Genomic DNA, 17,576 nt, shown 5'->3' on the forward strand with positions numbered 1-17,576 from the left:
CACTTCTGAATTTGTTCTTCTTTCTTGGCAAGAACAGCAATGTTAGGAGAACTGGAATAATCCCCTTCCTATTAGTTACGTAATTGATCCTAAACTTCTAGGACAAAACTGATGTTTTATGGGCTGTGCTCTTAAGAGGTAATAGTTGTCTTTGTGTTTAAAGTTTATACATGACAAGTTGAGACTTACAGTTAAAATTGTTTTTGCTAGTCTACAAAAATGTAATGTGGTTCACTAAATGTCTTCACCCCCTCCACAGTTCAAGATTCTTAATGTGCCCATGTCTTCACAATTGGCTGCAAATCACTGGAATCAGCAGCAAGCAGAGCAAGAAGAGAGAATGAGAATGAAGAAACTCACACTAGACATCAATGAACGGCAGGAGCAGGAAGATTATCAAGGTGCGGATTACATATTTGATGTTGGCTAGTTGGTCATAGTAACACAACAGTTGATCTATAATGCTAGGAAAGGAGCTGCCATGGGAAGCTAAGGGTGAATGTTTATTGGAGATCAGGGGCTGCTGGCTGTCATTTGTGTTTGCCAGTCACAAATAACTTTTGTAACAAGGCACAAAGTTTTGTTCCTTCCCATGCCTGCCTCTACTCACATGTATTATATTGTGAGAGGAGAGTTGCATACTGATGCTACTGCCACATGTGAAAATCATAAACACATTCGTATAATTTTGTTTTTTTGTTAGAGGTTAGGCTTTGCTTAATTTAAAGGGGAAAAAAAGTCTCACAAAAAATTTAAAAAGAAAAGCCTTTAATAAAATGTACAAATTTTTAAAAATGAACTAGAATAAGGCCGCCTGCACACAGACGGATTTGCAATGCGGATTCCAGAGCGGGCATCTTTCTCCGGATTCCGAAGAAAATATCACCCATAGCATGCAAAGGAAAAGTGATTTTTATTATTTTTTTTCTTGCATGCGAGCGAAAATCAATTGCAATTTTCCATTCATGGAGGAAAAAATCGCAGCGTGCTCTATTTTTAGGCAGATTCCGTGCAGACGGCTTCCATTGAAGTCAATCCTCATAAAGTAATCCTCCATGCGGAAAGGTGGCGGAATCTGCGTCATCACCTAGTGACGGCGCGGCAAAATCTGTACTGCGCATGTGCGCCGGCAGGACCATCCGCAGTAAAGATTGCGAAGACTCCGGACAGGTACGTGGGGTTACCAGCTGGGCACAGGCGACCTAAGGTTAGCTATTTGTACTGCAAGATAAATGTTTAAAAGAGGGGGAAGAAAAATACCCTGGGCGGCACCTGGAAGACTTAGTCCATGGATGGGCAGCTTGCTCACCTCCTTATCCTCTTCTGTGGCTTCTTCCTCCGGTTACGTCTCCTTCCATGGGGTGGCAGCTCTAATTACCCATGGGGTGCTACTTCTCTCCACTTAGATCCTACTTCATCACAGATCTGGGACAGCGGAGGGTGAAAGTGCCACAGAGGCTGGATTTTGGCAGGTAGCTGGAGACTGCACCAGTCTGACTGGGGTCTGCAAGTCTCACAACAGTGGGCGGTCTTTTTCCTGGGGGTTCCAACCATGACTTGTGAGCACACCCCCTTATCTAGGTCCTGATTTCAGGCCTAATCGGGCCACTTCCGGTGGGGCAGGCTCAGTGCATCTCTGACTAATTGGGGGTGGCAGTGCTTGAAGGAGGTCTTTCTTCTTTCCTCTAATCCCTCTCTTGCGCACCACTACTCACACACTATATTGGTTTATGCCTTCCTCCTTTTCTAACACCCACCCTCGGTCCTCTGGTTCAACACTAAGACTTGGGTGTCTCACCCTGGCATTCTGAGACTACTGGTGCCTGAAGAGTGTTTATTCATTGTTTTTTTTTTACCAAGGCTCATAGCAACTATTTGTCTTTTAAACTCATCCTCCAAACTATCTCTGGACCAGGTAAGCTCTTCCTGACAGCTAGCTCCCCCTCCCTATTGCTCCTCCTGCACTGCCCTCCGCAGTAGGCCTATACAGCAGTACTCTAAACTATTTTCTGTGGCTGTTGGTACCATGACCAACTCCAGTGCTGAAGGCTCTAGACAGGGCCCAGCCAGAGACATGCATTTTGTGTGCCCTCACTGCAATATCGAATTTTCATGCGAACAGTCTGAGCAGTTTTGTCATAACTGTCTTCCATCGAGGCAGACCGCTGTCGAACTGCCTGCAGTCAACCCTGTCGTCTAACCTCATTCAGCTGCCAAACTGAAACGGGCGTGCTTCTGATCACACGCCTTGTCGTACCCCACTAAAACGTCCGCCGCCATCATTGACAGATTGGACAGTCAACCATCTCCGAACATGTCTGACAGACTAGTCCTCCATGTGGTAGACCCTGGAAGCCAGCTAGGCCTTCTTGCTTGATGCGGTTTCCAGGTCTCCCACATCGTCCCTTTCCCCAGCCCCTATTGGGACACGATCTGTCCTCTCCTTCGGAGACCATAGTCAATCAGAGGGCGAACTTTCCGAATGCAGCTCAGTTTCTGACTTGGATGAAGAACAGGCATTAAAAATCTCCACTACGGTTGATGGCTTGATAGTCACCATGTAGGACACCATTCGGGTGAAGGACCAGAGTCCTACAACATTCGTGGAAGCATGTTTCTTCAGATGCCTAAAATGTTCTCTGAAGGTTTTTCCCTTGATATGTAGTTCAAGGACGTCTTTTAGCCAGAGATTCGAACCTTCCCGACAAACGCTTCACCAAACTAAAGCGTTAAGATATTATGGACCACTTCCCTGATGAGTTGGTCAAGAAGTGGTTGTCTTCACTAGCTGTAGATTCCCCAGTGTTTCGTTTATCGAAACACACTACCCCTGATGGGGGACACTTCCTCCTTTTAAGGACATGTATGAAAAAAAGCTGAAATCACTAGCTAAGACTTCCTTTGAGGCTGTAGGTTTGGCACTTTGGCCCATTTTTGCTTCTACCTAGGTCAGTAGTCCCAATACTAAATGGGCTCCGTCGTGGACGGATCTTCTTTCTTCGGCCCAGCGGATGTGCTCGGCACGCTAGCACATCTTTTTTTCTTTTGAACTCCACAGCACAACACAAATACAGCTGCGGGTGTGCTGCAGGACCAGACGGCTCCCATAGGCTTCAATGGAAGCCGCAGGAGCCCCGCACAAAATGGAGCATGCTGCGGGTGTTTTTCCGCACGTACGATCCACGTGCCAGGGGAAAATGACATCCGCATGTATTTAATTACCTGCGGGTGTCCAATGATTCCCTATGGGCGCGGATTGCGTGTGCTGGACACCTGCGCGGATTTGCTTATTCTATTTTGCCCATGGACATTAGGTCTTAGAGCATTCTCCTTGGAATTGCATGTGCTTCTACACTGTGTTACCTTTAAGGTGTTTTGATGTTTTACACTGACTGTTTGTCTACCTTTTTATATCTTACTCTGCTGCTCCCCTTAGAGGAGTTTAAAAGGGGACTTGATGTCTTTCTGGAGAGGAAGGATATTATAGGCTATAAATCTAAGGTTATTTGTTAATCCGGGTATACAGGCAGGTAGGAACTATTAGGGGTTGATCCAGGGAACAGTCTGATTGCCATTAGGGAGTCGGGAAGGATTTTTTTTCCCCAAAAGGGCAAATTGACTTCTGCTCTTGGGGTTTTTTGCCTTCCTCTGGATCAACAAAACAGGAGGCTAGACAGGCTGGACTAGATGGACATAGTCTTCATTCAGCCTTACGAACTATGTTACTATGTTACTGCTTGCTACAAACTGATTAGCTTGGTGCCTGCAGGAGGGGTATAGCTGGTAGGCAAACACTTTTCTGCTTAGTGTCTGCCTCCTAGTGGCAGTAGCTATACCCACGGTCTTCAGCTGTCCTGCTTTCCCCCCAATAAACGAGACAGGAAATAATATTAACAGTTAAGAAAAACATTTTCATATATAAACATAAATTGGTTAAAATAAACATAATTGGTATTGCTCTGTCTGTAAACGTCTGAGGTATTAAAATTTCTTATTTATCCTACAAGCTGAATGTCATAAGAAAAAAACCCCGTAATCTTATGAAAGTTTTATGGAGACAGTAAATTCTTTTTTTCCGTACATTTATATGGTCTAATAAATAGTACTATTTTAAAAAAAAAAATACAACTTGTCCTGCAAAAACCAAGACCTCATATGTCAGAAAAATGTATAACTCTAGAAAGTGGGGATGAAAAAAATTACAATTTTGAAAAGCTGCTGCTCATTAAAGGGTAAACAGATTACTTAGACCAAACAGCACAAGTATCTCTGTCTTTTAGTGGGTGAGCCGAGCTTCCGCTTCTGAGCAGGAAGTGGCAGATCCAGTGGTTTGCTTTTAAAAGAGGCAACTGTACGTACGTAAACATCAGAAATTGCTTATTGACCTCAGTGTCTAATTAGGATCCACTTACAGGGGTAAACCAAAGAAATTTACAGAAACTGACTATTTTTGTTTTCGGCACAATTACAGAAATGCTTCAGTCTCTGGCACAACGTCCAGCTCCAGCAAATACCAACAGAGACCGCCGACCTCGGTACCAACATCCTAAAGGGGCACCAAATGCAGATCTCATCTTCAAAACAGGCGGCAGGTGAGACTTAATTTTGAAAGTTGTCTGCAGAAATCGTCAGTTCTGCTTTTCCATTCGATTGGTTTTGTAACTAGAATATCCTTTTCGTCTACTGGAACGAGTTAAGACACATGTTCTTGTTCTCCTTCCTCCTTAATTGCATTTTAGCTGGATTTTCATTTTCAGACATGTCAGAAGAACTGTCGGCAGAGGTTTGACCTCTGCAGATTTCCCCAGAGGGCAGTGGTGCTATTTAGGGACTTTCATCCATTTCTAGTTGACTTTAGTGGCACTTCTTTCAGTGACTCGGTATCTTTGAGAATTAATGGCGGTTTAGGCTCAACCGGAATACTCATCTCATCCACCCCTTGCCCTAGCTCCTTGTATGTTCATTCGAGGTGTCAGAAGAAATATTTTAGGTTTTGAAAGTTCAGGCATATGGAGCAAGCCAATGTAAAATGAAGCATTATATTTCCATTTCAAATCGATGGGCTATTCAGGTAATGCACAAGCATGCTGAGTTCCTCCAGAGAGCACATGAGCGTGCTTTTTCGATCCTGAATGGCGCCCTCTCACTAATAATCTTTGCAAACAAAAAAACCCCTTTTTAAGCTTTTATATTGTTTTTCACGGGGGGCACTGCTTTTTACAAGAGTTTTGTTGACTGTAGAACTATTCACTGTGTAATGAATAACCTAGATCTGTTGAGCCTGGAGTTTCCCTTTCTGTTTAATACGTGTACATTAAACTGGAATATACTTGTTAGGGTTATGAAATTTAATAGACTCGTACAATCTGAAGTCAGTTTATAAACAAGACTAATATAATATTGTGTTTCCATCTGATATAGCAGTACTTATTTTCTCTTGATTTACAAAGACATTGTCATTGTATGTAAAATCTCGATTTCCCCCTGCTTTTGATTGGCTAGAGTCAGTGTGATTGTATTTCCTTTTATTTTGTTCCCAGGAGACGTTGATCCAGCGTTGTATTGTCTGGCCCTACATCTGACAACATGGCCGGTGGAGTCCTACAGATATTGCGTCAGATCAGCAGCACATCGCAGCATGTTCAGGAGAGAGATCTGGAACAGAGCTGGTTATGAGGAGAGGTAGGAGTACTCACTTCTGCTTCACCTGATCAGAAGACCTTCCAGCCTCGACATAATCGATGCACACACAGAGTGAGCACTATTTGCTGGTGAGACATCACAGTGGCCTTACACTGCAGGGAAAGAGTGAAATGGATTCATTAGCAAGCACCTCAGTTATTGTAGAAAGATTTTGTTTTAATGAATTGCAAATGGTTTTCAAGATTTGCAAAATGGACGGTATCGAGAAGTTGTCCCGTGGAGCAGAGCAGGCAAAGAACTTCAAACGGCAGCTGATGAAACACCAATGGGGAGATAAAATAAAACTTTGAACTTTGACGCACGCCATGTTGTGGTGAACGTTAGAAAAGAGCTAAACCTCTTCCAAAAAAAAAGGAGAAAAAAAAAAGCTTTTTTTTTTTTTTTTTTCTGTTTACAATTTCCAGCTGTTTTTGTGGTTAGGAATACATTGAATAATAGGTAAAATGAATTTGCTCAGTTTAATCCTTTTCTGGTTAAATAAAGCCGGGAGAACGCAGCATTAATTACTGTTGTACTGAGGAAGCAGAAATCCACTTATCTCCCACTCTGATACTGGGAAGAGCACAACAGTTGCCTGAAATTCCGAGCACTGTGCTGGCTTCAAAGGCCACACAACATGTTAAGAGATGGAGCAGATGATGATATGCCAGTGTGCATAAAAACTGTGGTGGGAGGTTTGGTTGGTTTTTTTTTAAATTTCCTTTGATATAGCAAAAGTTGTTCTTTTTCCTTTTTTTTATTTATTGGCACTTTTTTTTTCTCAGTTTATCTTGTAAATGAAATTGGTAAAAAAAAAAGCACATTTATGCTCTTTCTGATACATTTTCCTTCTTATTTCTTGCTTTACCTCTTTTTGGGTAATTCTGCATGTTGGAAAATCGCATTGGAAATTAATTTGTAAAGTTGTACCATTTCCAACAGAAATGCTGCACGATCTTCACCAGCTTAAGAAAACTTTGCCAGGGCTGCAATAAAGAATTGTAAATTAGAGTTGTCCTGTTTATTTGCATATTGTTTACTGTATTTATTCTATACTGTTCTTGCATACAGCTGAATATGATTTAAAGGACTTGTCTGGGACTTTTGTGACTCTTTCTGTTGATGACCTATCCACAGGATCAGGTCATCAATAGATGATTGGCAGTAGTCCACAGTTCTGCATCACCTCCCATCAGCTGCTTCCTGTGCCCACTATCAATGCCAGGCAGTGCTGGAAGCAAATAACACTGTCCATATTGCAGGACAGTGGAATTCAATGCAATTCGGACAGTAGTGCCAGGAATCGACTGACTTGCTGATCACCTATTAGTAACCTATCCTGAGGATTGGTCATCAATAGTAGAAGTCACAAAAGTCTCAGACAAACCCATTTAACAGGATTATATTCTAAGGTTTTTGGGTTGTAAGCCATATATTTATACGTACATCCATGTGGTGGCTGATGTTACGTTATTATGAATGAACTTTAAAAAAAAAAAAAAAAAAAAAAAGGTATTCACAGAATGTGGCTTAAAACCACCTATTTTTCTTTATGGGATTGCAGCATTTTTTGCCGTCAATTCCAGTTGAGTAAAAAATTTTATGAAAACAATTCTTACACCTAATTCTCTAATGAAAAAATTACAAAACATAATAATTTTGATCAAATTCTTTGATGCAATAAAATCACAGCATATACTAGCTGTAGTATGTCGGTATCTAGCTGCTGCAATACAGACTTGTGAAAGGAGTTTTCCAGGAAAATATTCTTGCTGACCTATCTTCAGGATAGTTAACCAATAATTAATTGGCTGGGGTCTGCTGCTCAGGACCCCAGCTGATCAGCTGCTTGAGCGCCGTCTGCCAGCAATGCAATACACAGGTTTTGGAAGCTGCTGCTCTAACCCCTGTGTAGTGGACAGCGCTTGTAACTGCAGGCACATCTTCCACAGATTTTAATGAGACCCCTGCCTGCAGTTTCAAGCGCTGGCCACTACACGGGTATTGCAGCACTCACAGTCGGTGCTTGACCATCTGATTGGCTGCTGTCCTGAGCAGCAGACTGCAATCAATTACTGATGACCAATGAGGATAGGTTATCAATAGTTTTGTTTTTTTTCCTTGTAAAACCCCTTTAAAACTGAAAAGTAGATACAATAAACTGTATATGTGAGGATATCCTGAAGGGTTGAATTTTTTTTTTGGCCTTTAGGTGCTATATAAGATTTCTACCAAACTTCCCTTATATGAATTTCTTGGAACCTACTCTGCTACCGCTAGCATGCTAATAGTCTACAATTAGTTATTTTTTTATTTTGCTCACCTTAGAGAATGCCTTTATTAGAAGAGTCCCCTGAAAATGAGTTGATCCCTTTCTGCTGGGACTCCCATACTCTGCAAGAAAATGGCAACATGTTTTTTATTTTTGCCATGAGTGAAGCTGCATGTGAATTATGTTATTTCACAGATGCCAAAAACCTCAATGTACTGGTACTGGGCGCTCCAGCGATAGAAGCTGTTTTAGAGTTGTTCTGCAGTTCTGCTCGAAGAACTCCATGTTCAACTTCATCTGGTCAAACTTTAGGACGTTATGGCCAGTTGATGTCAAGTTTTTAATGGCCACCACGCGATGCCCCAGTGGATGTCGAAAAGTTTATAATTCCAATATCTAGCTATTCTGAACCCCTGATATGGATGGAAAGGTATTGCTTTGTATGTCCCTACCAAACCAAGTCTTCTACATTTTAGTTAACCGTTGTTTTGAGGTGGTATAAATGGCAATCGGCCATCTGACATAATATTTTTGTCTACTTGAAAACAATGTATTCCTATTAAACATAAAAATTCCACCCTGCATGCTGTATTACAATGTCCACGGCCATGTTTTCACCACACATTACGCACGTGTGAGACGCAGTGAATGGAGTCAATGAACTTTCATTTATCCATGCACACCTACGTGTGGGCACTGCGTATCGATGCGCACGAGAAATAAATCGCAGTACGCTCTACTTCTCTGTATATGCACGCAGCGTGAGCCCTATACACTTGCATGGGCTGCATATGTTATGCTGTCCATACGTGATACATTGCGTATTGACAGCGTTTCCATTTGCGTTCCTGCTCGGAGACTGAGTGGGGAATTAAAAAATAAATCACTGCACACGTGTGTGATACGTGGCCATACGCAGTGCAATACACAGGCTCTGCCGGCAGAGCGTATGGCTGCAAAATGTGTAAAACTGTGTCTGGAGAGCCGCAGTGTTCTATGCATGTGGCCGTGGGCAGAAGCCCTAAGGGTGCAGGCCCATGTGGGTTGATTTGTTGTAGAAAATCTACAGGAAATCTGCACTATTTGTTGCAGATCTATAGCTGATTTCATCCTGTGCGTCTACTGCAAAATCTGTCAAAATCCACACAAAATGATACAGTTTTGCTGCAGAAAATCAGCAGCAAATTCGTTACATGTTAACGCACCCTAAATGTCGCATTTATCCATATCGGTCATTCTTGCCTTCACAAGTTGAACTATCACTAATATTTGCTGTTACTGGTTGGTAATTTGCTAATCAGTCCTGTGGCTGGCTAATCAGTCAATTGGCTAGATTGGTTTTGGGGGTCCTGTAGAGCTTTTATCCACAGACCATTATTCCTGTATCTGTTTATACCAGACCCCGGTGTAAGGCGGGGTTCACATCAACGTTTTGTTTTTCTGTTCCATCTTAAGAGTAGGAAGATGAAAAAAAAGTCTGATCCAGTAAAATCTCTACAGATTTCAAACGTCCATCTAAATTGTCAACCTGTACTCTAGTAACGCTGTGTTCCAGTCAGCTTAAGGCCAGCTGCAAACGGACTGGTCGGATTCCACATGTAGGAGCCCACAGCGAAATTCGGCCCGGTCTCCGGCCGGTGACACCCCCCCCCCCCCCCCCCCCCCTGTGTACCTTGTATCTTCTGTATTGTGGATGGCCGGCGCGGCTCGCTATCGGTAATACGCAGTACAAATAAAAACAAATTAATCTTTCTTTCCCGCGCCTTCACTAGGCGATGACGCAGGTACCCAGGACCTATCTGCAATGTCCATTTGTGGATGGGCCGCAGGTCGGACAGCTTCCACTGACTTCAATGGAAACCGTCCATACGAATCCACACAAAGATAGAACATGCTGCAATTTTGTTTCCGCTCGCTAAAATCACAGTCGTCCACAGACATGCAAATGTTGTAGTCTTGTAATGTGTGCGGAATACCGCGGCTCACGATTGCGCAATCTGCAATTCAAACCCGGTCGTGTGGAGCCGACCAAAGATTTTTACATTGTCAATTAAAATGGCCTTCAGCCGAAACGTCGCTGTTTTTGTGGTGATGGGAGAATAAAAACCTTCGGTTTTACTGCATCCTGATATGCTGCCAGTTTCTTCTCTACATGATTGAATTTACCCCTGGAGGCATGGGTTTGAGGCTTCCCTCTGGTGACTGCATAAAGGTCTGACCCTAAATAGGGTAGAATATTGTTTGTGCTGCTGACACATTTCTATTGTTAAAATGGCCACTAGGGAGTGTGAAAACTACACAATGGCCTATTGCCAGTTACTGACAAGTACACATTTGTGACTGTACAAGCTGTGCCATCATTACAGAAACGGAAGGTACTGTGTATGTCTAATCAATAAAACAGTGGAGTATACAGGTTGTTACCATTAAATGCCAGTGGAGAACTGAGCGGGCGTGGAGTATAACTCTATAGTGCATAATTACATGTTCTCTCCTTATGAAGCATGGACCTTTCACTTCAAATCGCCGGAATACCCCTTTAATGCGTGTGTGTAATACAATTATGTATGTGCAGTTGTAAAATGGGGCTACCTTTCAAGGAAACTAAACGGACCACATTATCAAGAAGGAGGCGGTCGGCCACAGGCATTTCACCCTTAATGCTCCCTGAACGGAGCAGGAAAGCGGAACTCTGAGCGCAGGTGTGAAACTACCCTAACTCATAACTATCTGTGTTTTTGACAAATCTGCTCGCTTCGGTTTGCATCAGTTGACTTCCATTTCCTGAAAAGAAAAAAAATAGATCTGTTAATAATGGATGAAGGAACACAGATGTGAACTCGGCAACAACTCCCTCTCTTGATTTTTTTTTTTTTAGTTGCAATATTCTCCTTTTACAGGGGTATGTCATGAATGTAGTTGTGGCCACTTCTGTACTGTGTTATCTCCATGACTAAACTAGCCCCAGAGCTCCTTGTGTCACAAGCACTATACATACCATTCTGTACTTCTACTCCTCCTGTATGCATGACCTTATTGCCGTTCCATTGTAACCTATGTCATAATAGAGAATCCTAATGCAGCATGAATAAGGCTCTTTTAACATGACATTACCCCCACCCCACTCCTCCTTCACACAGAAACACACACCACCTCGTCTCCGATTTCCATCTTTTATACAGAAGCCTGCATACGGACGGAAACCAGTGCAAAACCATACGGCGCGATATGTGACACTTCTTTTGTGACCTTTTCATATGGTTTCCATTCCTGTCACTCTTTTTGGCTGGATAGAAATGGATCTATGAAATGAAGATTTCTACCTAATCTACTAAATCCTATGGTTTCATCCCGAGTTTCCATCTCTATGCACTTTTCTGCATAGAAGATAGAAACCAGATACAGAGCTGCTGCTGGACAGAAAAATAAAGTATAAAAAAAACATAAAGTGCGTAGCACAGGAAATGCTTCCCCAAGCACAGCTTCATTTACCCATTGGAGAAACAACAAATATTCATTCCCAAAACTTGTAGAACACTGAATTTGGCTTAGCAACCAAAGATTGCTGTGTAACTCTTCAACCTCACACTCACATTGAGTTCTATGGGGTCATAGTGCGAGTTGTGGATGGCTTCAAAAAATCCAACCCTGGATCCTTGACTTTTCTGTCTTGTGATATCAGTGGTGAAGTTGAACATTTCCTCAAGCCATATAGACAGAGAGAGAGAGAAACTTTGCACACACTGTTTTTCTATCTATGGATGTTGGAAATTTCCGCAAGGAACACAACGTTTGCCATTAGTTGTATGCAGCAAAGAGAACTGGCTGAACACAACTAGTTAATGTGAAGGAAGAGATCTTGTTGATATTGCATTACAACTAGAAAAGTGTTAGAAGTAGCCAGAAAAGCCAGCTCACCCCTCCGCAGTCTGGAAATAACAGGTGCGGCTTCCATCATGAATATTCTCTACACAGTATCAGAAAAGTGCTGAAAAGGTCTTATTGGTAAAGAGATCCTTCAGGCCATATTTACATGGGTGAGTGTGAGATCGGCCCAAGAAACTCAGACCGATATCACACCTAGAACCAAGCGATTTAAGCAGAACAAAAACTTAGAGCGAGGGCGAGGTCTCATCGCCACGCAATTAAAGAGAGGACGGAAGAATTACCTGTGGCCAAGCATTTTTCTAGTCCCGGACATAACGTAGAAAATATGAAAGTTAATTGTAAAAGGCAATTTCAAATCCCAACGTCACAGAAGAATTTGGGAGTACAAATTCATAACAACCTTTGACACTGTCAGGACCAGAATGAACCTCGAAGGGGTTTTCTTGCATCAGTGGAGAATATGAGAAATCTGGAGCAGAGATAACATGCTGGCCTGGTGACCCCCTAACACAAATTCAGAGACCATAAAACTGTCACATTCCTATCAGTGGACTAATTAAGTATTTACTCCTTTAGTCATTCTGTTCTGGCATTATTTTAAGTGCATGTCTGTACCTTCTCATATGTATGTGTGTACATATATATGTCTCTTCGGATCTATTCCATTTAGGCCCCCTGTCCACGGGCGTTGCGGTATCCCGTGGTGGAACTCTGTCGTGGGAGCCGACGCCCAGGAGCAGGAGACGCAGACTAATCTCCGCCAGTCAGCTTAATCTGATAGATAGGCTGACCGCGGAGAATCGGGGCAATTCGCAGCAAGATTTCTTTTTTTATTGCTTGCTACCATAGGACCTAATTGGTGATTTTTGAACAGAGTCAGACAAAAATAGCATATGCAGCGATTTTGCAGTCACGAACTATTGCTGCGAACACAAAATCGCTCATCTAAATTATTTTCCTGTGCGAGTTCTGTCCATATCGCAATCAGAACTCACATGGAAAAGTTGTTTGCCTAAAGACAGACTAATAGATCACTTTTAGACATCAAGGGACTTATCTAATAAGACCGGCGTTGTGTATGCCAATCTTAATATTGGCAGCTCCATTTTTGGAAGATGCGCCTATTATACTAAGAGGCGCACATCTCAATATATTAGGCAAATCTCTGGTCACCCATGGACCAAAAGAGAAATCTTATAAGATATATAGATTTCAGCTATTGTTTGCGCCAGTTTCCTAAGGTGATCTATAGAAAATGAAAAATGTTGTAACGTTCATGCTCCCTGCCACTACAACACTAATTTTCTAAAAAAAGAAGTGGCAATGCTGGCAGAAACTCAGCAATACAATTTTTGATCAAAAATACACTATTTGTGCAAAAATTGCAACTTAGTTAATAGATTTTCCCCTTAGCCTTCTTCAGTCATGTGCCAGAATTCCTGTTTATTAGAGTTAGTAGAACAGTAGATACATTTTATTTCACACCGGTGGTGTAAGTGAAAAACTTCAGTAAGGCCGGCCGCAAGAGGAAACCGGTTGTGTGAAGCCAACCTAAATCTAATCAAAATATGTATTTGGGTGTTCTACTAAATTCTTATGTTGGGCGGCCCTGTCTAGGACAATACAATGTATATATAAAACTTCTTTAGATGAAGCAAGGAATTATCAAAGAAACAAAAAAAAACTAAATATGTTGAAATTATTGTCTGTCTAGAGACACATTCCACTATAACAAATACTCTCACAGAGACAAAGGTACTGTGGCATTTTGTAATAATTACTATTTATATATAGTTGTATGCAAATATTTTAGGCAGGTGTGGACAAATTCTGCAAAGTAAGAAATTTCTTTCAAAAATAAGAGACGTTCTGGCTCCAAATTGTTTCTGCAGGAGAACAACGACCCCGAACGCAAAGCCAATGTCATTAAGAACTAGCTTCAGCTTAAACAACAAGGAGTCCTGGAAGTGATCATACGGCCCACAGAACCCTGGTCTCAACATCATCCAGTCTGTCTGGGATTACATGAATACACACAAGGATTTGAGCAAGCCTATATACACAGAAGATCTGTGGTTAGTTCTCCAAGATGTTTGGAACCTCTCTGCCGAGTTCTTCAAAAACTGTGTGCAAATGTACCAAGAAGAACTGAGGCTGCTTTGATTCTCATGAATGTTATTAGATTTTGATAGAATAACAGTACATTGAAACGTATATAAACAATGCAGTCATTATTCAATAAACATCGGGTATAGGATGCCTCAAGGAAGATTATACTCCTGAAACATTAACAAAAAAAAGGGGGAGGGTGTGATATTAGGGTCAAAACACGAGGGTTGTGGGGAGGAGGATGGTTTAAAGTTGGGCATCTTCATGTCTGCCTGGCCTATGAAGTTCTTCTAATTTCATAGTTTCACTTGAGCCACTTCCTGTTAAACAGGAGGTGTAGAGGAAGCACTAAAAGGCTGACTAAGATCGCGGGGGGTATTCTGGGCTAAGGCGGTGGGGTTCCTGATCCACATAGGGAATATTGATACTAGGACTGATGTTGCTTTGAAGACAAAGGCTGGTCACCCCTAATATTGATTAGATTTACATTTCTCTTTTGTTCATTCACTTTGCATTTTGTTAATTGACAAAAAACTACTACCACTTCTATTTTTGAAAGCATAAGACTTTTTCACAGTACAGTATGTATCACTCACAACCCCCATGACTTTTTGTGACTTTAGTAATATAATCCATGGAGTTGTATGCAGTATTATTAAATAAGGGGAAAAAATACGCAGTTTGGTCCAAAATTATTTGGACAGGGATGTACGTTTCATAGTTTATCCTCTGTGTACCGCTGAAATGGATTTGAAACAAAGCATCAATGTGTGATTGAAATGTAGACAGTCAGATTTAATTCAAGGGGTTTATTGTAGACTTTGGCAAGATGTTATGAAGAGGTTTCATAACAAATGAAAGAATTCTGCAATGATCCACTTCAGGCTGTGTTCACACTAGCGTTATGGCCTTCCATCGCTCTGTCCCGTTTTTGGAGTAGAGAAACTGAACTAAAACAGAAATAAATATTTCTGCTTTTTTCTACATTGATTTCAGTGAGTTTTCAGAAAAACAGAAAGCTTTCCGTTTGTTTTCATTCCATTCTGCTTCCTTTTTTTATATATTCCTAACAAAAAATGGTCGTATATGGTTAGAACTTGCCTGTGTACATATATATAGTGGCGAAAAAAAGTATTTAGTCAGATACCAATTGTACAAGTTCTCCCACTTAAAAAGATGAGAGGGGCCTGTAATTGACATCATAGGTAGACCTCAACTATGAGAGACAACATGAGAAAACACATCCAGAAAATTGCATCGTATGATTTTTAACGAATTTATTTGCAAATTATGGTGGAAAATAAGTATTTGGTCAATAATAAAAGTTAATCTCAATACTTTGTTATACATCAGAGGTCAAACGTTTTCTGTAAGTCCTCACAAAGTTGGCACACACTGTTGCAGGTATGTTGGCCCATTCCTCCATGCAGATCTCCTCAAGAGCAGTGTTGTTTTGGGGCTGTCGTCTGGCAACACGGACTTTCAACTCCCTCCAAAGGTTTTCTATAGGCTTGAGATCTGGAGACTGGCTAGGCCACTCCAGGACCTTGAAATGCTTCTTATGAAGCCACTCCTTCGTTGCCCTGGCAGTGTGCTTGGGATCATTGTCATGCTGAAAGACCCAGCCACGTTTCCTCTTCAGTGCCCTTGCTGATGGAAGGAGGTTTGCACTCAAAATCTCACGATACATGGCCCCATTCATTCTTTCATGTGTACGGATCAGTCATCCTGGTCCCTTTGCAGAGAAACAGCCCCAAAGCATGATGTTGTCACCCCCATGCTTCACAGTAGGTATGGTGTTCTTTGGATGCAACTCAGCATTCTTTCTCCTCCAAACACGATAAGTTGTGTTTCTGCCAAACAGTTCTACTTTGGTTCTGACCATATGACATTCTCCCAATACTCTTCTGGTTCATCCACATGCTCTCTAGCAAACTTCAGTCAGCCCCGGAGGGGGACACGTCTAGCACTGCAGGAACTGAGTCCCTGGCGGCGTAGTGTGTTACTGATGGTAGCCTTTGTTACGTTGGTCCCAGTTCTCTGCAAGTCATTCACTAGGTTCCCCCGTGTGGTTCTGGGATTTTTGCTCACCGTTCTTGTGATCATCTTGACCCCACGGGGTGAGATCTTGCATGGAGCCCTAGATCGAGGGAGATTATCAGTGGTCTTGTATCTCTTCCATTTTCTAATTATTGCTCCCACAGTTGATTTCTTCACACCAAGCTTCTTGCCTATTGCAGATTCAGTCTTCCTAGTCTGGTGCAGGGCTACAATTTTGTTTCTGGTGTCCTTCGACAGCTCTTTGCTCTTCACCAAAGTAAAGTTTGGAGTATGACTGCTTGAGGTTTTGGACAGGTGTCTTATATATTGATAACAAGTTCAAACAGGAGCCATTACTACAAGTAATGAGTGGAGGACAGAGGAGCCTAAGAAGAAGTTACAGGTCTGTGAGACCCCGAAATCTTGCTTGTTTGTAGGTGACCAAATACTTATTTTCCATCATAATTAGCAAATAAATTCGTTAAAAATCAGACAATGTGTTTTCTCATGTTATCTCTCATAGTTGAGGTCTACCTATGATGTCAATTACAGGCCTCTCTCATCTTTTTAAGTGGGAGAACTTGTACAATTGGTATCTGACTAAATACTTTTTTCCCCCACTGTATGTAGTGCTAAATAAAATACACACACAGGAATAAACAGAAAAAATAGTGCTGAAGACTGGGCTATTTGTTCCATTAAAATAAAAAAAACTCTGCTGAAATATAACGGGATGGATGTAAACTGAAACCTTCCTGAAATCAATGGAGGAAAAAAACAGAAATGTATATTTCTGTTTTAATGCAGTTTCTCTACTCCAAAAACGGAACAGAGAGACGGAAAGCCATAACGCTAGTGTGAATACAGCCTTTTGCCCCTTTTACTTGTACACGGGCCAAGAATCTCATGATTCTCATTTGCCCGAGCGAACGAGCTGGCAACATTATCACCAGTACGTCAGCGCTTGGGCAGCCTGTTTAGACTGCATGATTCTCGTTGAGAATCGTGTAGTTCCCACGCACTAATTGTTCAGTGTTTTACATTCCTAGGTGAACAATCAGTGATTAAACTGCACAATAAGTGAATGAGGCGGCGCTGATTTTTATGGCGGCTGAAACGGAATGACGAACGAAAACTGCATGATTCTCATTCGTTGTACAGTCATTGGCTCGTCGTTAAACTGAACGATTATCATTAGAGATGAGCGAGCACCAAAATGCTCGGGTGCTCGTTACTCGAGACGAATTTTTCGCGATGCTCGAGGGTTCGTTTCGAGTAACGAACCCCATTGAAGTCAATGGGCGACTCGAGCATTTTTGTATATCGCCGATGCTCGCTAAGGTTTTCATTTGTGAAAATCGGGGCAATTCAAGAAAGTGATGGGAACGACACAGAAACGGATAGGGCAGGCGAGGGGCTACATGTTGGGCTGCATCTCAAGTTCCCAGGTCCCACTATTAAGCCACAATAGCGGCCCCCCCCCCTCCCAACAATTTTTACTTCTGAAAAGCCCTCATTAGCAATGCATACCTTAGCTAAGCACCACACTACCTCCAACAAAGCACAATCACTGCCTGCATGACAC

At 42.0% G+C, this 17,576-nt stretch overlaps 1 protein-coding gene across 5 annotated transcripts in view; it reads left to right on the forward strand.

Annotated features, from left to right (window-relative positions):
- The window catches only part of UPF2 (UPF2 regulator of nonsense mediated mRNA decay), a 51,806-nt gene extending 45,113 nt beyond the window's left edge, over window positions 1-6,693 (forward strand). For all 5 annotated transcript variants that reach the window (XM_066592047.1, XM_066592051.1, XM_066592048.1 and 2 more), the window contains exons 20-22: window positions 260-401; window positions 4,472-4,592; window positions 5,541-6,693. In XM_066592047.1, coding sequence (XP_066448144.1) covers window positions 260-401; window positions 4,472-4,592; window positions 5,541-5,550 — 273 coding nt within the window. In that variant the 3' untranslated portion in view covers window positions 5,551-6,693. The remainder of the gene's footprint in view (window positions 1-259; window positions 402-4,471; window positions 4,593-5,540) is intronic.
- The last annotated feature ends 10,883 nt before the right edge of the window (window positions 6,694-17,576 follow it).

Source organism: Eleutherodactylus coqui, chromosome 2 (assembly GCF_035609145.1).
Source record: "Eleutherodactylus coqui strain aEleCoq1 chromosome 2, aEleCoq1.hap1, whole genome shotgun sequence".
In the NCBI taxonomy this organism is placed as follows: domain Eukaryota; kingdom Metazoa; phylum Chordata; class Amphibia; order Anura; family Eleutherodactylidae; genus Eleutherodactylus; species Eleutherodactylus coqui.